The sequence below is a fragment of the Nelusetta ayraudi genome, unplaced genomic scaffold (assembly GCF_046127955.1).
Source record: "Nelusetta ayraudi isolate G7.1 ecotype Tasmania unplaced genomic scaffold, CSIRO-AGI_Nayr_v1 ptg000082l, whole genome shotgun sequence".
Classification (NCBI taxonomy): Eukaryota; Metazoa; Chordata; class Actinopteri; order Tetraodontiformes; family Monacanthidae; genus Nelusetta; species Nelusetta ayraudi.
Genome location: NW_027466132.1, coordinates 2,100,415 through 2,122,726, shown reverse-complemented (window position 1 = coordinate 2,122,726; position 22,312 = coordinate 2,100,415). Strand labels below are relative to the sequence as shown.

At 48.2% G+C, this 22,312-nt stretch overlaps 2 protein-coding genes across 2 annotated transcripts; one reads left to right on the top strand and one right to left on the bottom strand.

Annotated features, from left to right (window-relative positions):
- Positions 1 to 4,414: 4,414 nt before the first annotated feature.
- On the top strand, positions 4,415 to 14,180 carry naa30 (N-alpha-acetyltransferase 30, NatC catalytic subunit). The gene is made up of 5 exons (XM_076044550.1): positions 4,415 to 5,545; positions 6,139 to 6,262; positions 6,851 to 6,906; positions 8,202 to 8,384; positions 9,487 to 14,180. The coding sequence occupies exons 1-4, from the start codon at positions 4,673 to 4,675 to the stop codon at positions 8,337 to 8,339; spliced, it is 1,191 nt and encodes a 396-aa protein (XP_075900665.1). The 5' UTR covers positions 4,415 to 4,672; the 3' UTR covers positions 8,340 to 8,384; positions 9,487 to 14,180.
- On the bottom strand, positions 14,179 to 22,166 carry armh4 (armadillo like helical domain containing 4). The gene is made up of 8 exons (XM_076044549.1): positions 21,910 to 22,166; positions 19,161 to 19,915; positions 17,752 to 18,084; positions 17,375 to 17,524; positions 15,519 to 15,683; positions 15,375 to 15,406; positions 14,629 to 14,778; positions 14,179 to 14,534 (listed from the first exon to the last, which is right to left on the bottom strand). Exons 2-8 carry the CDS (start codon positions 19,891 to 19,893, stop codon positions 14,460 to 14,462), a joined length of 1,638 nt encoding a protein of 545 aa, XP_075900664.1. The 5' UTR covers positions 19,894 to 19,915; positions 21,910 to 22,166; the 3' UTR covers positions 14,179 to 14,459.
- Between the last annotated feature and the right edge of the window lie 146 nt (positions 22,167 to 22,312).

Below are 22,312 nucleotides of genomic sequence, written 5' to 3'. Positions count from 1 at the left end.
AACAAGAGGAGTTTAATCCTCATTGTCCACGAGACTGCAGAGGGTGAGGGGGGTCCGCCGGCTGTAAAATGATCCAACTGGCCTCGACTAATCCCCTTCTAACCCCCCCCAACTCCCGGGCCCTGACCCCCTCCTACCCAGCCCTGAATGCACGATGGGCCCTGCGCTGCCTGCCGTAAACAAAACAAAAAAAAGTGGTGCCGGGATCCAATGTGTATCCTGGAAGATGCGAAAATCAAGTAAATGTGGAGTGAAAAAAATGAGCAACGATGGCTGACGTGTTATCGGACAAACCGACATGGAGCGTATGTGGTGCAATAAAGTGGCAAAGGTGTGTGTGTGTGTAGAGGGGTGTGTGTGTGTGTGTGGGGGAGGGGGGGTGTTAAGTAGGATTTAACTTAATCATCTACACATTGGCTAAATCAACCAGTAAGTCATCTCGACTCTGGGGAAGCTCAATAGCAGCAGAGGTGTCTAAGAAACTGAGATGCCCACTCTCTCCTTCTCTCTCTCTCTCCCCCTCCGTCTCTCTCTTGCTCACACACACACACACACACACACACACACACACACACACACACACGCACACACAAGAATTCTAAGAAGGAGGAGAAAAGCCTGATTTCTAAACGCTGACAAGTGCAAGCGCGCGCAAAGTGACAGAAAATGAACAACAAACCGCCTCGTGTCACCGCTGGAGTGATTCTGAGTGATGTTGCGTGCGCTTGAGTGTTTGCCCGGTTAGTATGTCCGTGTGTGTGTGTGTGTGTGTGTGCTCTGAAAAAAAAAATGGAACTATTAAATAAACTCTTTTTCATTGTTTTCATTAGCGCAGAGAGGGATTATTTTGATCCTCCGGCGCCGGACGTCTCTGTTGACGTTAAGTCCTCCTGTAATAAGACGGACAAATCTCCTTCCTTTCCTCTCTGGATTCTCCCCTACCTCTGTGCGGACCCCTCCCTTCCTCCCTCCTTCCACCGCTCCCACCCCTTCCTTCCCTCCATCCCTCCACCTCTCTCTCTCTCTCTCCTGTCCTGTCTTTATTTCTCCCCTGTTCTCCTCTCCTCTCCTCTCCTCTCCCCTCCTCTCCTCTCCTTTCTGCGCTCCTCCCTGAGTGACAGCTCAATGCCCGGCTCTCCCAGGCTTATCTAGCCTCAGCAGATGGTTGACTTGGATCACTGTTCATACGCCACGATCTGGGCCCGTGATAAAGACTGCTAAGAGAGGGAATGCGCGCTATCGCTCTGCGGCTCGCTCCTTCTTCTCCTCTTTTCTTTTTTTTTTTGTTCACTCCTCCCCTCACCTCTTCTTGATCCGCACTGTCATCTCTCTCTACCTCTCCGTTCATCTCCTTTCATCTCCCCCTCTTTTCTTTCTTTCTTTTTTTAATTCGGCAGCCCCACCTGAACCCGTCTCCTTGTCACGTCCTCCACCTTTTTCTCCGCCACGCTCTTTTGTCCCGCTGCCACTCCTCCCTCCCTCCCTCCTTCCCTCCCTTCCTCTCCTCTCCGTCCTCCCCTCTGTGTCCCCCTCGCTGCCGTCCATCCCTCCATCTCCATGCGTTGAATCTGGTGCTGCGTGATTGTCTCTGCCTCCCCGCTGGGTTGGCGCCTGTCTAAAGGGCCGCAGGACCCTCGCACACTGAGGGTCTCCAGCCATGCCAGAGATGCCCGCTCCCTCTCCCTCTCCTCTCCTCCTCCTCCTCCTCATCTATTCCCCTCTTGCTCCTATCGCTTCATCTGCTCCCTCTCTTCATCTTCGCCGTACGACGTAAAGGTCACGCCTCCCGCATCCCCTCGTTCAATTTTTCCTTTACAATCAAAATGCACATTTTGCACGGAGCCGTATGAAATTTTAAAACTGAACACATGGAATTTGTCAAAAGCACAATAAGCGCGAAAAAAAAAAGAAGAACCAGGCTTTCCTCAAAGTGCCTTACACTCGCGTGAGTTTGTTTCATTTACGCGATCACTGCATTTCAACGCAACTGATGTTCACTTCACAGGCCGGAGTTGGTCATTTCATGTGCACTTCACTTGTCCTGCTCGGCCGTTTGATGTGTTTTGTCGTAGTAAAACCAAAGGAGAGAGTATAGCCGCCTCTCGCATCAATGAAAGCAAGAGAGCGCGAGTGCTGGGAGTGATACGGCTGGATGAACGTACACAGCGTCTGGCAACCTGAGAGCCGACTCCGACTGGCAAAGACGTAACTCGCCTGCAACCGTACGTTTAAGTCGGCTGTGTGCGACGCTCGCCAGGGGGAAATCTTAGAGTTGGTGGGGGTGGAAAGGTGAGTCGAACCGACGATGGATTCACGTGGAAAGAGCCACAACAAAGAGCCGCTGAGGTGCCTCCAATAATGAGGCGCTACGCTGCCAGCATGAGGGTATAAGGAGCTGCCATCCCATATGTGGTGGAAACCCCCACACTCCAACCCCACCCCTCATGTGATCCACTCATGGCTCGCGTCCTGCACCAATACCAGAGACAGTTTTTTTTTTCCTCCACCCCACTCGAAGCCCCAGTCATCTTAATCTGAACGCTGGAATCTGGCAGCAGCGCCGGAGCACCTGCATCCGTCCAGCCCGACCCGCTTTTGTTCTGTTTTTTTCGACCCCCCAACTTTAGCCCCCTAATTAACCCAACAGAAACTAATTAAATACAGCTCTGAGTGGACCAGACGCCAGACAGGGCAAAAAAAAAAAAAAAAATCCTAATAAACGACATGAGCCCAAAGTGACGGCGGTCAGTGGGAGAGTAGAGGAGATCCAAAGGTTGGCCTTCGGCCCCTGGGAGGAGGATGACGAGAAGGGGAGTGGTCAAGTTTTGGTGTCGTTGTTCATCCCGGCAGAGTCCCACACTGACCCTCTGTTCCTTTACATTCTGCATTTCTACCATTTTTTTCCAATGGTATTTTTGGGCTCCTATACTGGCAGACGTGGCGTGGCTGCCAATTTTCCCGTAATCACAAGCGCACCAGTCACATGACGCAACCGACGCCCCGGAGTTATTTGGAAAGGGTAAACGCAGGATGAGGAGAGTCACAGAGAGATGAGTGTGTGTGTGTGTGTGTGTGTTTTGGGATGGGGGTGGAGGTGTACAGGACGGGGTGTTGGGAAGCTACACAAAAAGACGCGCGGGATCAAACCAGCCAAGTGTCTTTGGCAAGACGGCGGCGCTCCTCGTCGCAGGCGCGGTTCGCTAAAGTGATGGAGAGAGGAGTAATTAAGAGGAGGCCTGTTCAAGCAGATAGGCCTGTGAAGGAGATGCGAAGAGGGGGAACTGATTGTGCATGTCTGATTCCGGGCTCTTAAGAGAGTTCTCAGCCCCCAAGGCTCGGCTTTCAATAGACCATCGCTCACCCGGTCTATCTTGGTCCCTCAGTTTTCGATGGCATGCAAACAACAAATGCGCACAACAAAAACCCGACGGCCTTTATTCGGCGTCGCGGGCACGCTTCTTCTGGTTGGTGGCCGTTGAATGTGGAGGACAGATTGGAAGGTGTCACCTGTAGCATCTCCACGACACGACATCACCAGACTGCTTCTCGCGGCCCTCATTGTGTCTCCTCCAATTATTCATTTACGTCCGAATATGTGGATGACAGAGAAGTGGTGCCACCTAGTACTTTGGGACCGTTAATTAGCCTTAACTAGAAAACTTAAAAACCATGGCCTCAATCTTTTTGCACATTCCCACTTTGTTTTGCCCTGTGTTAAATGATTATTAATATGCTGACTCTAAGTGGGACTTTTTGCCCTTTCCATTTAATTTTTGAGTGTTAATGTTTTGTCTTACACAGGGACACAGTAAAGATACTGAAAATACGATAGATTAATTTTTCTACAACTCAACAATCAAACCTCCCCATAATTTAATCGATCTTGTGCCGTATATCAACGTAAACGACTTCAGTAAGAATAACTGCATAACACTTTATGACGAAGTCTGGATGGAGAACGTAACGGGGAAACTAGGTGGTACACTATCGACATCTACCGGAGCATGTCAGTACTGTAGTTTCAAACTGAAGTAAACGTCTCGAATCCAAATCTTCACGTTGTCGACCCCTGCTGGTGTGTAGAAGTCATGAGCGAAAGCGTAACTATATCGTATAAAATAATTTGAAAACGTATTTAATGTATACTTTTAATTTAATGTATGCGTTGCATAGATATGATCATAAATACAATTATTTACTAATGTCAATTCTTATTTGAACGTCCACTCCTAAATCGTGTTGTGAATGATGTCAGAGTAGTTATGTTACGAATGTTTCAGTTTAGCTAATCTGTTGTTGGAATTTTGAGTGTCGTGCAAATCGACGAGTTACTAAACTGGCCCTCAGATAAAAGCCAACTTGCACCACCGCCGTACTTGGGCTCCGGTATCTGTCAAAAACCGCAGCTGTCATGCGTTACACCGCTGTCGTAAAACGTTTGTGACTGCCGTCGCAATGGCGTTTGCTGCGACAGCACTTTGCGGCAGCAAGGAAATCGAGGAGAAAGCAGCGACAAACGTCGCCAGCGGATACATTACCGCCCCAGAAATACCTCGGATTTATGCGATATTCGGCGACCGTGTTCGCTCACGTTTTGTCTAATCCCTCGTTTCGTGGATGATATTGTCTTCGACCTTCTCCAAGCGCGAATCTCCACCTTAAATGCGGTGGGATGGCCACTGTGCCGCCAGGGCCTAGTAGCGCACTGCCCTCATCCCCGGCTGAAATTCTCCCCTTCCCCGGTGCAGGGAGCACGGAGCCGGCGGCGGGAGACGGAAAGCCGGCCTGCCACGGCGAGGACTGCCCCGGCGTCGACAAGGCGGGCAAGTCGCAGGCGGTGAGCGAAGTTAAAGCGTCGCTGAAGAGCAAGCAGAAAGGCATGCTAGCACGGGCTAGTCCGGCGGCGCTGCACCTTAAAATGCCAGCCCGAGAGCAGCAGCAGCAGAACGGCTTGGCCAGCCCCTCGGAGGACGGCGGCGACGGCGGCCACAAGCAGCAGCAGCACGCAGCGAACCGGCCTGACAATCCTAGACCGTCCGTGGACAACTGTGACAGCGGCACCGGCGGCTGCAACGACGAGGCTCCCGCGGTCAGAAACAATAGTGAGCGTTGCCAGCGCGAAGGCCACGGCCCCTTCGCCAAAAACGGCAGCCACTCGCCGCTGGTCAACAATAGCATGAACGGGGTGCCGGGTTTCATAAGAACTGAGGCGAGCCGCGACCAAGGGCCACACGGGGATTGCGAGCATCCCAAGCCGCCCAGACCGCCCAGCGTTGGTGGGCCGCCGGACGCCGCGGGCCCCGGCGAAGAGGAGGAGGAGAGCCAGCCTGACCAGCCGCCGCCGACCGCCGAGCTGGCCCGGCTCGACCTGAGCGGGTCCCCATGCCGGGCGGAAGAGGATAGCCACGGCATCCGCTACGTCCGCTACGAGTCGGAGCTCCAGATGCCGTGGATTATGAGACTGATCACCAAGGACTTGTCTGAGCCTTATTCCATTTATACGTACAGGTACTTTATCCACAACTGGCCGCAGCTCTGCTTTCTGGTGAGTACACAATCATCGCTTTTATTTTGCTGTGACGAAATGTGTTCCGAGTGTTTCGTGGGTCCCGAGTTGTGTCACTGACAGCGACACACTGTTGCAGTGCTGGATTCCACTGCTTGTTGTTTATAGCCCCCACCTGTCAGTGTGTGTCAGAGGCCACCATATAGACTCTTAGCATGTCTTTATGTAGAGATATAGTGAAAACTCAACATGAAAGAACTTATACGCTTGGGAAATGTATGATTAACCTCAAATAAACTCATGAAAGTGTGTTATACAGCTTTAAACATGTCCTCAAAAATATGGGTGTAGCATTTTAACTTTCTGTACTAAGTGAGTCAATCACACTAAGCATTGCATAGGTTGCTTTTCAAACACTGTCCTTTCTTTGTTTATCTTTGGAGCCTGGAAGGTCGTAAACCTCCACTTCCAGTTTATCTGGAATGTCGCATGTGACTTAAGGGGAAGTGTCGTGAAACACTGGTCAAAGGTCAGCCAGCCAAACTGGCAGGATCACTCCAGCGCAGCCTCTCGGCAGAGCTGACCATCTATGTGTGTGTGTGTGTGTGTGTGTGTGTGCGCGTGTTCCGCAGGCCATGGTGGAGCAGGAGTGCGTCGGGGCCATCGTGTGCAAGCTTGACATGCACAAGAAGATGTTCCGCCGAGGCTACATTGCCATGCTGGCCGTGGACTCCAAACACAGAAGGAAAAGCATCGGTGAGAACCCCCGGCTGTGCAAGACAAACCGATGTCCGACTCGTACATCGGTGTGGTCGTTGTGCAACGGAATCTTTGAAAAACCGATCGCTGCACAAACTAGATAAGCGAAACCCTTTGCGTGGCTGTGCACCAGCCTCATGGTCTCATTGGTGTTAAAAAAATAAATAAATAAAAAATAAATAGATCAGTGTTCCTAACCTTAATGTCAGCTTGCCAAGTTTTTACTTTGCACTGGCAACTACTCCTTTTATTTTGGATTTGTGACCCCTCTTTGTTTCATATTTTTATCGCAGTCGTATTGTGGCACAAATATGATAAGATATGATGTGATGCCAACAAAAGGAGTGCAGTTTATGTGCCCCAGCCACACACTCAATTCACATTTTTCTCTTATCTTTTTATATTTCTATCTTTCAAAAAGACTTGCTTCACATTTGAGATGAAAATCAGGCTGTTTTTTTTTTTTTGGTTTTTTTACCCTTTGAATTTTTCTCTGATCTCAAACATCAAGCCAGAGGCGTAAAAGATGAGTCTTGTTTTTCTATGGCATCGCATACTTGACTCACTCTGCGTCTTCTCCGTCAGGTACTAACCTGGTCAAGAAGGCCATCTACGCCATGGTGGAGGGAGACTGTGACGAGGTGAGAGACACACAGAGCTGCGGGAGGAAACTATCAGTGCGCTGTGATGCGTCTTCCTTCTTTTTATTATAATTATTAACGTCCACATCCGTTTCGGAGAACATCAAAAGTGGAAGGAAGAACCAGAAATACGCGCGCGGGCTTTGGTGCCAGCACGCTGGGCCGGTGCGCCTGACGCCGGCTCACATCCGGAAGCATTGAGTCAGCGCATTCACTCGCTCTGTCGATGCAGCCAAAATAGAGTGCAGGATTGGTTCCGCGTCTATCAAATCACGTATTGCACGGGGAGAAATCCTCCCAACGTGAAGTCACGATGCTGCTGTTTTCAGTGCGAGTGTCGACTCAAAGGGCCCCGGGATGCGTTTGTGTTTGGACGCCCGGCTCTCCCCTCCGCAGTCTTTCACTCGCTGCACTGCGTTGGCAACCTTGGTTTTTTCATTGCCAGTCTTCTTTTCAAAGCCATTCAGCATCCTTTCTCCACTGCAGGCTTTTCGCTGGGTCTTGCCCCGCCCTCCACACAAAACAGATTTTGGATTTTCAAATAATTTGTCGCCTGCGGTTGTTCGCACTGGAGGCCAGATTTTGTATTTCTCCAACCACACTGAATATATACAGTGTAAAGGTCCCATTTTGACATTTTTCTTCTCCCATTGAAGGCTTTACTGAGGCGGCTTTGCACGATTAATGATCTTGAAAGAGAAACATATTGGCCCTCTGTTTACAGCCTCCCACTAAAATGCTTTGAGACAGAGGCGTTTGATGCCTGTAAAGTCACTGCTGCATGATATGGGACATTTAAACTGCGAAACATTTATCCTCGAGGGTGAAATTCTCGGTGGGTCAGTGATGCATCGGACCACCAATGCATCACTTCACAAACAATTCAGGCATTTTATAGCAACCTGAATGATTTGGAGGAGGCAAAGTTGGCAAACAAAACAACTAAAACGCCCATTAGTGATCCCAAACTAGGGGTGGGAAAACTATCGCACGGGGGCCATATGCAGCCCGTTCAGCCGCATATGACCATGCCATTTAACAACAAAAAAAAAAAAACGGTGTTAAAATCTTTTTTAACAAATGACAAATACTTGCGACTAATTTGATTTAATCGATTATATTCTTAATCGACAATTAATCGATAATCGATTAATTGTTAACATCCTTGGTTCTGTGTGTGTAAAAGTTGTCTTGACTTTGGATTGGAGCAGGATTGAGGCTCTTCAAAGAGCCACAGAAAGCCTCTCTTGCTCCACGACACAGTGACAACTGATCCCTGTCGTGTCCCCCAACAGGTCGTGCTGGAGACCGAAATCACCAACAAGTCGGCCCTGAATCTGTACGAGAACTTGGGTTTTGTCAGAGACAAACGACTGTTCAGATACTACCTGAACGGAGTGGACGCGCTGCGGCTCAAACTGTGGCTCCGCTAGACGGGAGGACGGCTAAAGACGGCGAGGGGAGAGACGGGACGACAGGTGCTGTTCACCTCGCGACACTTATCAGCTCGACGGCCTCGACTCCGCCCCCTCTGGTCATTTCACACACACACACACACACACACACACACACACACACACACACACACACACACACACCCTCACACACACACACACACACAAGGAGTATGCATGTAAAGTATGCATAGACCCTCTTTCATGTCCTCAAACCTCCGAGTGACTGCGTTTTTGGCAACAAACAGGCACCGGAGTTTTCCCCCCCTGTGAAGGGGCCCCCTGTTGTACCCTCTGTGACCAGAGGGGGGCGCACATGCGAGGCGTGTGAGGACTAGGACTGATCCCGGTGACAAACCTGGGACAAAAGAACCATTTAAAGGAGAATGAACAAAAGAAACACACGATACAAGAAAGCAGAGGGTGGCGCTGTTCAAACAAACAAGAACTGGGGAGAAGATACTTGTGAAGTTTATTTTTCTGCTTTTTTTTTTTTTTTCTTTTAACCTGCAACCGTTTGGACAGTTAATAGACGAAGCTCTCGCGTGATTGTGTGTTTTTTTTTGTTTTCCGGCCTCTTTGTTCATTTTTCCTCCTCGTTGTTCTTTCGGGGGATCGGGGAGGGCGTTTTTTGTATGGTGGCCGGTGGAGTTGTGCTGCGGTGTCGTTCTTATACACACACACACCCACACCCACACCCACCACCTCCCCTCCCCCACACCCATGACCCCACCACCCCGGCCCTGGTGCTGCTGGTCCCACCGTCACCTGCCTCAGTCTGCAGCGCGGCTGCCGCCTGTATAAAGATATGCATGCGTGTTTGTAACTGACTGACTGATTGGATGCTTGTCGACTAACCCCAGGCTGAGGCCGACACACAGACACACAGACACACACACACACACACACACACACACACACCAACCACAGAATCTCTCCATGTATTTGAAATCAAATCCATCAATCACTCCATTGGCACCTCAGATTTCCGACTGCGCCCCCCACTTTTACCTTTCCGGCTCCAGCGTCCAATCAGATGGCGTCGTGTGACTGACAGTCGGTAGCATGAGGACTCGCTCACTTCCATTTTTGTCTTTTCTTTTCTCTTTCCTGAATGCACTGCCAGCCTTTCTGCCCGAAAACGAGGGGGCGGAGCCTCCTGAACGAGTCTCCTGGTCAATGACGTTTCTCCTCCTCCTCCTCCTCCTCCTTCCCCTCCTCCTCTTCCTCCGTCACGAGCTGCACATGCAAATCGTTCCACATGCTGGATTCCTCTTTTTTTTTTTTCTGCTGTGTGTGCTTCTCTTAATAAAAAAAAAAAAGAAAGGAAAAAAAACAGATATGTATTTTGGGCAAATTATATTTTGTTTACCTTTTCATCTTGACTTTTAACATCCTGCTGCTGCTGCTGCTGCTGCTGGGAAAGGAAAAGAAATTCCCCCGCGATGCACCTTCCCAGGTTTGCCGAGCTGATCCACAGAACCAAGTTGAAAGTTCTCCAGTTTGGAGACGCCGCTCCCACCTCTCTCTCTCCCCCCCCCCCCCAAAATACGTCCTCCCTTAATACGATAAAGAAACGACCTCCAGCTCCTCATAAAGCTCGAGGGAGGAGGAGAAGGAGGAGGAGGAGAAAACCATTCGGAGATGCACCTCTCTGGAACTTGCTGCAGCATGCTTGCGAGCGCGTGTGAATGAGTCACGTTACACTTTTGACGTCGACGGTCCCGACCCTTCTGTAAGACTTTAATCCACCCCCCACCACCACTCCTAGGGTGCATTGCACAGGAAGAGCAGCCCTCTCTCGCCGCCCACTACTTCCTGAAAAATGGATGCCGGAAAGAAACGAGTCGCATCCAGAGTCGCTTTTTTTTTTTTCTTCTCTCTCTCTCTCTTTCTCTTCTGTTTAGCGTAGCTCCACTCTGTGCCGACAGAAGTTTGCCTGTGGGATCAAAATGAATGCAATCTTAAAGGGACAGTTCACCCAAAATTGTCATTTTGCCCGTTTTCTCCTCGCTACTACTTCTACAATTGGATTGTGGTGATTACAAACAGAACTCGGCTTCGGGTTTTTTTGGGGCGAACTCTGCCTTTAAGCCACCGTTTGACTTTGGCATATATGCAAAGGGGAGGTAGGGAAGTTGTGTGAGTCACTGCCCTGTGGTTAAACAGCGCAGGTTCTGAAGGGAAGAGGTGATTGGAGGACAGAGTTAGAGAAATGATCTGATGGTTCTGGCCTCGTTTTTTTTTTTGTTTTTTTTTTGCCGTGTGTTGCTTGTTTAACTCTCAGCCTGACGATCCCACAGATTGAAGCCCACAATGTTGAAGGGAGCCGAGCATGTTTACAGTATTTCCACTCACACCGCCGCCCGCCTACACCTACACACTTTTGCATCTGTGCATCGGAAGCAAAAGATCTCCTGTGATGTTTCCTTTTTCTTTTCTGTTCCATATTTTGTATAACAGTGTTATTCTGTTTGTCTGATAATGTATACGGGGAGCATGTGGTGAAAATGGAGAAAACGTGGGGGACGGTTCGGGGTTGATTTGTCTTTTTTTTCTTTTTAAGTTCTATTAAAAAAAAATTTTTCACCCTGGACTTTGGCGCCGCAGCACAGCGAGCCTCAGCCATCCCCTGGAAACACTTTATTTTGGACTCTTGAGGTCGTCGGGACGTCTGACTGACTGCGGGGCGGTGTTGTCACCAGTTTGGGTCGTGACATCACAAAGGGCTGATTTTTGACCAGAATTGTGTGTTTTAGCACACTGGAGCAGGTAAAAAGGACGATGGGATGAGACTTTTCTCCTCATTTCTGGGGACTTTCACCGGCAGGATGGAGCATCCGCACAGGACCTTTGACCTCCTGCACTTCCACAGATTTTTTTTATTTTTATTTTTATTTCAGCCAATCCAGATTCAGAGCCTCAATTTTTTTTTTTTTTTTTTCAGAGCTCATCTCGTAGCTGTGTTTCTATTGCCATCGACCACAGTTCTCCTCTGGAGGTGCAGTGTCTTGATTCGCTTTCCGTAAGTCTCAAACCTTCGCCGTCTGCCTTCTTCTCCTCAGCGGGTCAAAGGTCAGGAAAGGGTGTCGCAGGCTCCGCCTCCCGTACTTGTAAATCCCAGGAGTGAGTTTTTTTCTTGGTTTTTTAAAAAAACAAAACAAAAAAAGAGCCGAGAAGCGATCGCAGCGTTCCCGTCACTCCCTGAAAGTTCTCTGGGCATTACAGCCGGTTCAGACTGAAGGGCTTCGTCAACACCAGGATTGCTGGTGTTCCAGCCCCGCCCCTCCCCCCCACCCTAACCCTCCGCCTCAACTTCCACCACCCCCCATCCCCCACAAACTCCAACCAAAGTGTTTGGTCCACGAAAGTTCCGTCGGAGGAGGTTTCTGTTTGCTCGCTTGGTTGGATGTCATCCTGCGGACGTCCTGCTGGGGGCGCCACCCTGCTGCCCAAGGTGCTTATTCCAACAACCCGAGACCCTCCCCACCCTCCCGCCACTCCTCACTTCTGCCAATCTGATGTTTTTAGCGTCACAATTTCAAAAGTGCCCCCTCCACCACCTCCTCCATGAAACCATATTAATCAGACAGGGGTTTTTATTTTGTTTTTGGTTTGTTTTTGGGGTTTTGTTGTTGTTGTTGGCTGTATTAAAGCTGTGCTTGTTGAAAAACCCAACCAGCCGGCCAGAAAGCCAGCCAGCCAGCCAGTCACAGGAGCTTCCTGCTGACCAGCACCGCCGTCTGCAAAGTGTGCAAAAAAGCTTTTCTTTTCTTTCTTTTGTCACTTTAGTTCTTTTTTTTCCGTTTGCATGTCTCATTTCTGCCCCGCCCCACCCCCCCATCACTCCCCACCCCACTTCTTCTCTGTCCCCTCCATTGATTTGATCTGGAAATGTCCAATAGCTTTTATTTAATGTGGAAAAAAAAGAACACAGAAATAAATTATTTGGATTTTTTTTTTTATGCTGTAAACTGGGTTGTCTTGTCTGACGTCTGTTACCCCCCCCCCCCTTTTAGAAAATGAACACAGAGGAGCTGGGATATGTAAGAACTGTTTATTTTCGGTTTTCACATTCCATTTCATATCTACATGAAGAGACAAAGTGTCCACAGGTTGTTGTTTTTTTTGTTTTTTTTACGTACACTTCAGACCTATAACGGCGTTATTGCGCACAGACAGGCAGTTGTACATGAAGCATATCAGATGGGTCGAGACGTTGCAGAAAATATATTTGGTACACAAAAAAGACGAGGCTTTATTTTTCATCTCACCGACACACAGACAGAACAGTTAGCCTGGAGATACCGACGACGCCCTCGTCCATCCAGCGAAGCTACAGTTGACTGCGTGTCAGCAGTGTTTAATCGGAGACACCCTCACACACCCAGAATGAACTAAGCAGGACTGCAACGACGCACAAAGGTATTGCATTAGAAAGTATTGTTGAATAAAGTCTTAAAAAAGAAAAATTTGATCTATACCAAAGCCTCCTCTGTGCTTGGAAAAAACAAAAATCACAAAAACCTGCAGTATCCGTGTGAATTTGGAATCAACTTGACATGACTCAGGACTCTTATGTGTTATTATATATATTTTACAAATAATATAATAAAATCAATACAGATAATAATGATAATAGACAAATATTGTGTATATACTGTATGTGACTTTGCTGTCATAAATGAAGTTGCTCTGTCAAGGTGGGGAAAAAATGGAAATACAGTTCAGTTGACACAACTGCACTGAACCAAAGCAACTAAACGAAAAAAATAACTCAAACCCGACCTGATTTACAGAAATGAAACGATCCACTCCGACACAGCCGACTATCGGTTTATCCCTGTTCATAATTGTTTTAGTCCGCAAGACATAAAACGCACAAAATGGCAAAATAATTGATTTACGCAAAGAAGTGAAGAGTTGATATATTTCTGTATGCATCATTAGCTCTGAGAAACCTAAACAGTGATTTTACATTTTTATTGAAACGTTTGTTAAAATGAACCATGTATTGACTTTTAAAAGAAGTGGTTTGTTGAGGATCCTGACAGCCAGAAGATGAGCACGACTCTTATGAGACTCGCAATGAAAATGCAGCCCGTTTCCCTCAGTCTAAAAGATAACTTGCAACTCCTGAGCCCATTTGTCAACAGCGGTGATGAGTTCATACTAAGTCAGGCTAAAAGCCCTTTAGCAAGTTAGCTCTGTTCCAAATTGCATACTTCTGCTTGTACACCTCAGTGCAGTTCACTTGTTGTGTGGTGCACAAATCTTGACATTTGTCGTTTTTACTCCAACGGGTTTCTAATGTCAAATTGCAAACGGAGATTAATAATGTCAATTGTTGGCATTGAAAACAGGTGCACACATTTGCTAGCTGGTGGATATTATCCTTAGCTGGCATGGTAATGCAATTTTGCCAATTTTGATAAATCACCAAAATGACATTTTGCTAAAGTTGTGACGTAACAGTAGTTGCACACGCAACTTTGAAGTGCGTTGAAGAGCACGCTGCATTTTCAAATACCACTCAATGTGAACACACTGGGCACAGTTAAACATATACTGAAACAGATTAGGTATTTAGTGCAGAAGTCAATGATTTGGAACGCGCCAGCTGAATTCCCTTTTAAAATTTCCAAGTGATCTTTGATGAGTCCTAAAAAATGGAATGCTTTTTACACCACCGAGACGCTCCCCGCGTCGGCTACATACAGAACAACTATTTACACCGTTTCGCAGGGTAACAATATCTCTCCAGCCCTTTTTCCTTTATTACGAGACAGAAAAAACCTGTGCATCCTCATCTCATCTCCACAGCAACGTCTCGTCCCTGCAACTGGATTCATTCTTCTCAGCAACAAACGTCATTATTATTATTTATTTTTCAATGGCAGTGCGTCTCGCTGGCCCTGTAAAAACCGTCGTAGAGTCGATCAATCGGGGGGGAAAAGTGCTCACGTTTGGTACTTTGAACAGGAGGGTTTGGGGGGGAGAAGAAGGGGCAGAGCTGACCTCTGTGCAAATTGTGCCCTAAACGCTGCGTTGTATTCTGTGGCGTCGCAGTGAAACGTCGCGGCCGGCCGCCCCGGCTCTTCAGAACTCGTCTTCGGAGCTGTCGGCCAGCAGCATGGCCTGGTCCTGACGGCTCATCCCCGGCTCTCGAGGTTGCTGGGAGGGGTGAAGAGAGATGGCAGGTTGACACCGGAACAAGGTAGGAGACAAACACGTGGCGATGACTAATGACGGATGGACGGCGACTGACCTCGGGCTGTCGGACCTTCCTCTTCTGGTGCTTGAAGCTATTCCTCCTTTTACGGTGGATCATCCTGATGCTGTAGAGGACGCCGACGATGAGCAGCGCCCCCATTATGCCGATTCCCACCGGGGCCAACATCCCGGACACGTAACCTGCCTGCCAGGGGTGGAGGAGGAAACACAGGGGTGAACGTGACCAGGTTTTGATAATGGCTCAATATATCATGTGTTTTTATTTATTTGAAAGATGAACGTTCAGTATTGTCCATTTGGTTTTCAAAATCAGCCGGTGAAAAGTCTGGAAATGAGAAAAGTTCACCCTTCACTTCTTTTGAATGTCCAAAGCCTCGTTTTGCCCTTTGTGATGTCACAGAGGGCAATGGCCTCTCTTTCAGATCACAGACATCAAACCCGAAAAGGTCATGGCCACTTTGATTTCCTCCCCCTCCAAACAGAATACACTCAACTTTATCTATCACAAAGGGAATTTATACATATATTTATATATGCATATAAATGTATCTGTATGTGTGTATGTATATATACAGTATGTATACATGTATATGTATGTATATATGTGTGTGTGTATATATAAGTGTGTATATATATACACATTTATACATATGTATATGTCTGGAGAAATAATACATCCATCTACAATGAGAAAATATCTGTCAAATATGGGGCCGTTGAAAAAAAAAAATCTTTTTTTAAAGCAAATATTTCTAAATGAGCAGCAGGGGGCAGTGTTACCTTTTCTCTAATCAGCTCTACCCAACTCCGCACTGAGGGAAAGAAAAAAAAAAACACGTACCAAGCATTAGACAAATTCAGCCTCCGGTGCTACAACAGTCACATCCTTGTTGATAAGGAGCTTTTGTGTCGTGGTTCTCTTACTCAGCCCCTGGTCGTGTTGCACCCAGACCGGCGGCGGAGGGATGAGGCTGTACGGCGGCTGCGTGGGGGAAGTTCTCGGCGTGTCGGTCAGATCCTCTTCGCTCTCATCCTCCACCGACTCCTCCGAGTTCTCCTCGTCCTCGTCCTCGTCCTCGTCCGACTCCTCTGCACAGAGAACCAGAGCAAAAAAAAAAAAAAAAATCCTCACTGGCAGGACATGATGGTGCGTGATTCACCTGCGTACACACAGAAAACCACCTGTTTAATGTGCAAACACGACACTCGTGTCTTTGTCCCCTTTTGCGTCATCTCTTGCCTGCAACGCCCATCTCCTTAGCAACAGCATGTGAGCGTCAGGCAGAATTGAACACCAGCTGAAAACCTGGTAAATATGCCTGCACATGGTTACTTGCTACTTTACTGAGGATGGGAGGCATCAAGCAGCGTCGTTATCTCTTGACAGCCTCATTATGGTCTTGGGTGTGGACAAGATTACTTTATAACAGTGGTTCTCAGCTGGTGGAGTCTCAGGACCCACATCAGTTTCCTCATCATGAAGTCGCGACCCAAATTTATTCCACAAAAATAAAAACGCTAGCCCCGATTTCTATCATGCTTTAAAATACAGTTTATGTTTGTTGGTGTTGTTGTATTTCAACCTGAAGCTGATTACCTTTTTTCAAAAATGAAATAAAACAAAATTTAAAAAATGAAATAAAAAATACCCACAAGCATGCGGCTGAGACGTCCAATGGTCCCCGGTGATCATGTTTCCAAGACATGGGCACCTTTGATAAAGTTTCCAATTGCATCATCTCCAGCATGCTCTCCTCCTCTTTGAGATGTGCACTCACACTGTGATGCAGCAGCAGCAGCAGTGACCTTATTTCTTTCAAAGACATTTCAAAGCAAGGAGAAACCTAATGTTTTATGTAATCCCTGGACTTAAAGGCCCCCATATTCCACCGTCGTCTGATCTTTTTTTCTTTTCTTTTTTCATGCCGTAATCCAGTGGCGGCGCTGCTGCTGCCGCTGGGAGTTAATTAACTCTCAAGCCTGTCGGTCTGCAGAATACGGCAAATTTAACCCTCTGTTTCCAGCCTGCAGTTTTAGCCTCCTGCTCGAGCTGATGCTTTGTTTTTATATCCTAGACCAGGCATGGGCAAACTATGGCCCCGGGGCCCCATATGTGGCCTGTTAAGCTTTTTAAAACGGCCCGCCAAACTTGAAGAAATTATATTAACAAGAAGTAAGTCATAAAATAGCTGTGTTTTATCCATTTCTTTTCAATGTTTTAAGAGTCACTGCATTAAGAGCTAAATACTGTTGGGCATAGGTGTTGTCCTACAAATCCCAGAATGCTCTGGTGGTATTTATGGTGTGTCAAACAGGGCAGGACATTCATTTTAGGATATCATTATTATTATTACTTAATTAGTTTATTATTATTATTATGTATTATTAGCCTGTGAAGAAGGCATCTACATTTTTATTCACATTTATTTAGAGTTTTTTTTTTTTTTAATTTTAAATTCGATTTTACATGTGTGCAATATGAAGTTACTTATTGTACAGTATTAAGCTTTGCTTGTTTCATGCTCAGGTTAAAGCGAAACTTGTTTGGATCCATTCAAAAAGGTTCACTGTTCTATCTGGAGGAAGATTTTTTTCAATAAATGTCACTGTTGGCCTGCGACTTTGTCCAAGTTTTTTACATTTTTTGGGCTGAATTCCAGAGGTGTGTGCAGTGTGAAGGGTGGACCAAGCGACAGAAGTAAACAATGGACGGGTCTGTTGACTGTGATGATGTCATATTTTGTTGCAAAGTTTGTAAAGTCACTCAGTTTTTTTCTCACCCTCCGACTCCATCTCCTCCAATCCAGACCTGGACTTGTGCACTGGCGGGTGGGTGGTCGTCCTTGTCCTCGCCGTCACCGCCGGCTGGGCGGGCGAGGAGGAGGAGGAGGTGGCGGCGGTGGTGGCGAGCAGCTCCTCCTCCTCCGCACCTGGACAAGACAGAATTAAATATTTGCAGAAATACGAGGGGTGAACTCGTAACCCCATGGCACAGTGGTTGAAAAACACCAGTTTAGGGGATGTAATCAAGGTTTTCCGAAAAGAGGCAAATGGATCTTTGGCTTTGCAAGCAAAAAAAAAAAATCTGAAAATATTTGCATTAAAATTTCTTTTGAAGGTCAGCGGCGGTGCCCTAGTACCATGTGACTGGTCTCACCTGGGTCAGGCTGCTGCTCAGTATGCGGTGTAACGGCGAGCGCTGAAGGTGCGACTGTCTCCGGCGACGTCCAGCCCGGCGGCGGTGCGTTCGAGGGCCCCTCGCCGTCTGTCTCTGCCGCATCCAGCTGCTCCGGGTCCACCTCTGCCCGGGGGCTGGCAGCGGGTGGTCCGACGCCGCCTGGCAGCAGGGGCGCCTGGCCCGCGACCGCCGTCTGAGCCGGAGCCGCTTCTGATGTGACGTCCTCCAAGGGGTCGAAGATGAGGGGGAACGCCTCAGACGACATGGTGCCCTCGGTGGCCTCGTCCTGGGACGGCGGGACGGCCGCGTCCACTGTGATCCATGCGCCGGGGACATAAAGGTCAGGACACGCAGAAGGGCAGCGCCGTCACTGAGATTAAAAACACTCGGACAGACTCGACTTCGTACGACCTTAAAGTCGATCTGCTCAGTCTGTTCGCAGGAAATTGAATTGTTTGAAGACGAAATACAATTTTGCTTCTGTTTGCCAATAATAAGCATTAATATTCTAGGGAAAACTAATGTGGCAGAATTGATGTATTGCTCAGGATTTGTAGGGTTGAATCTGTTTGCAATACGCCTTCTTACCAGTAGATGCTGCTAAATCTCCCACATGAAGCCTTTAAAAATCAGACACTCAGAAATGAGAAAAATCCACCCTTTACTGTTCTTTTATGCGCTCCTTTATTTATTTATTTATTTATTTTTGCTCGCTCTCCTCGCACATTCCCCCCTTACCAGCTAAAAATGTACAAAAGCCGCTGACATCAGCAATGCGAGCTCAATTCCTCTCTGAACCGCGGCACAGCTGAGAGAAAACAGAGCCGTTTCTGCTCCTCGCCGCTCGACTCTGAGGCAGGCACAGCTGCTCTCCGAAGGCCTGGAAACGTTTGCATAATGCAGCTCTGGGAACAATTTTCCTTTTTTTTTTTTTTTTTCTTAACCAACATGCTTCTGCTGAGAAGAAGCTTCGTCAAACAGACAAGTCCCAAATGGATGGAGGGGGACATATATTGGCTCTGACACGCTCCATTTTACCACTCGGGCCTCGGCGGAGAGACTCTCCAGATATCAGCCTGCTTCAGTTGGAACATTATGATTGAGAGAGCTTTCCTGTAGTCTTATATAGCAATGGAAAGCAAGGGGACGGGTTGAAGCATCGGCCAACTACTTCTAGCCTGTCCCACTTGTGTTTCTCTGATCATTATTATTTTACATCCAGAGTGCAGCAGAATAAAAAGTAATTAAAGCGCTTCGGGTGCCAGCTGCGGCTCAAAGTGGAGTGATGGGGGTGGAAAAAAAGCAGGTGCCATCAAAAGCAACTGCTTTTTTTCATGATGATAGTAATTAGGATTAGGATGGATTTCAAATCTTTTTGTGCTACTTACTCCCGCTGGGCCTGGTGGCCTCGGTCCACAGGCACTCCGGTACCTCCTCTCTGGGCATCAGGTTGGCTCCCATGTCGGGCAGCAGCGGCTCCTGAATGGAGGGGGTCGGGGGGCCCTCGTGGCCCCACGCGGACAGAGGCGTGGAGGTCTGGATGGAGACGAAGACCATGGGAGGGACGGGGCTGCGAGGAGGAGAGGGAGAGGGTGTTTGGACCTCCTCCTCTGTGGTGGGTGCAGACTTGGGTCCAGGTTCTTTATCCTGCAAAGGTGCTCCTGGTTGCTCCACCCAGCTGCTGCTGCTGCTGCTGCTGCTGCTGCTCTGTGGCGCTGCCGTGATGGAGGCTGGATCTCCACCAGGAGGCGACCTCGCTGGAGCCTCCTCTCCGCTTCCTATCTTCCGTTCCCCGTCCCCGCCCACCAGACTTGGCCCAGTTCCTGCGTCAGCGCTGCCCCTGTTTGCAGTCTGCGGCGGCCAACTCGTACCCCCAGGCGGCACACGTGGGTTGGCCACTCTTCCTCCTCCTCCTCCTCCTCCACCTCCACCTCTTCCTTCTCTATCTGCGCCTGCTTTCCATTCCTGGACACTCGAGGTGTTCGGCGGCGGGCCGGTGCACGGCCCATAACAGTCGCCGTCTCGCTCCAGCTCGATGTCCGGCAGACGGACGGGGTTCCCGTAAACGCAGATCCAGCTCCCCACCAGGAGGAGGCGCTGGAGGATCTCGGACGGGAGCATTTCTTCTGTCCTCTTTCAAAGCCTTTGGAGAAAGACACAAATGGTCCCAATATAAACATGGAACAGTCTTGCACGATCACTTATTCAAAAAAAACTCCATCGTAATCCAGAAAAAGGCATATTTAGCCCTCTGTTTACAGCCTCCCACCAAACAGCTCAGTTTAACTTCTTGCTTTAGCATGTTTTGAACGGTGTAAAAAACAAAAACAAAGTGGTCTTAGTGGTGCAAACCTATTGCCGGGTAGGCATGTGGTCGACCTAGGTGTCAGTGCCCTTGATTACATCATAAAGGGCCAGTCAGCTGAACTGAAAGGCAGAGCAGGCACACAAAGCAGTGGCTAGACTTTTCTCACCGACAAGCTAAAGCTCTTCACTGAAACATTTCGGTACGCGGATTTTGCACGATACGGGTCCTTTAAAAGAATAATGCCATGGTGAAAGGTCACCGAGGTGGCAACTGTGAGCGAAGAGAAGTTCAAGTGAGGGAAGCAAATGTCCTCAAAAAGAAAAATGGGATTTATTCCACAGAGAGGCAGGATTAGCCGATCGGCCCCGCTGTCGCTCTCACCGGGTTTTTGCTTTTAAAATTCTGCTGCAGTTTTGAATAATTTGGATGAAAATTCCTCCGCAGGCTCTTCAGGTTTGAGCCTCGTGTGGAGAGAGGAAAATATGTGGCGCCGTGTGCACACACACACACATGCTGAGAGCGAGAGAACGAGGAGGAGGAGGAGAATCTGACACAGCAATCCTAAGCACCCCCTCAGTACTTCGCCTATAAATAGCAGCAGGTTGTTCCATCCTCAAGGCTCCGCTACCCAAACACCCACCAACCACCGTTACATTTTCCACAACGAATGCATCCTTAAAAAAAATAAAATAAAATAAAATGTTTTTTCTGAAGGGTGCATGCACACCATCTAAACATGGGGTTCAATATATGTGTTTAAATGCATGCAAATTGCTCATGACGCACGTGTAGACACCAACTATCCTCGTTAAAATAAAAAATACAAAATTGAGGGTGATGAGAACCAGAGGCTTTTGCAGTTGTTGACACTTTGTTTTCATGCTGGGCGACAACAGGTCTGAGGAATCATCATCTTCATCATCACCACCACCATCATCACCATCTTCATGTACATCATCACAATCACCTCCATCGTGACCATGTTCATGTACATCATCACCACCACCATCACCACCATCACCATCATCATCATCATCATCCTCATCATCACCACCATCACCACCATGTTCATGTACATCATCATCATCATCATCATCATCATCATCCTCATCATCACCACCATCACCACCATGTTCATGTACATCATCATCATCATCATCATCATCATCATCATCATCATCATCATCACCACCATCATCACCACCATCACCACCACCATCACCACCATCACCACCATCATCATCACCACCACCACCACCATCATCACCACCATCACCACCATGTTCATGTACATCATCATCCTCATCATCATCACCACCATCACTACCACCATCACCACCATCATCACCATCATCATCACCACCACCACCACCATCATCATCACCATCATCACCATTATCACCATCATTATCGTCACCTTCACCATCACCATCACCACCACCACCACCATCATCATCGTCATCATCATCATCACCAACAAAACCATCACCATCATCATCATGTAAATCCTCACCATCACCCCTATCATCATCATCATCATCATCATCATCATCATCCAGCTCCTGTGCTGGGCTGATGCTTAACAACCCAACATATTCATAACACAATAGCCCCCCACCATCACCCGACACACACACACCACCCAGTCCACGCGCTCGTTGCAGCCCCGCCACCTGACAGCGCGAGCCTGTAAACACACTGCGGTGTTTGATCACCGCGTTCACAGCCAGTCTGAGCATCTTCTTCCTCCTCCTCCTCCCGATAAATCACAAGTAGCAGGAAATTTAAAAAAAACAACAACAACAACAAAAAAAAAACAACAACATTACCTGTGAGAGCCGATGATGGCCGACTGGCTGGAGCTCCACCTGAGAGACGAGCAGCTCCTCTCGCGTACGGTGCCGCGAGTCCACAGGAAAAGAGCAGCGCGCGGAGACGAGCTCAAAGCTTAAAGATGGGAGACAGGGAGGGCGGGGGGAGAAAGGGGAGGGGGGGCTTGTTGTCATGCGGCTCAGCGTCACACACTGTCTCCCCTCTCGACAGTCTGACACACACACACACACACACACACACACACACACACACACACACACACACACACACCCTCCTCCGTGTGCGTGTGTCCGCCAGTTCCGACGACTGCTGCCGCCTGATGCTTTTAAAATCTGAGTTGTTTGATTACATATACGTTTCTCGCTTTTAGTTGATGTTTTGATGGATCTTGGTAGCCAG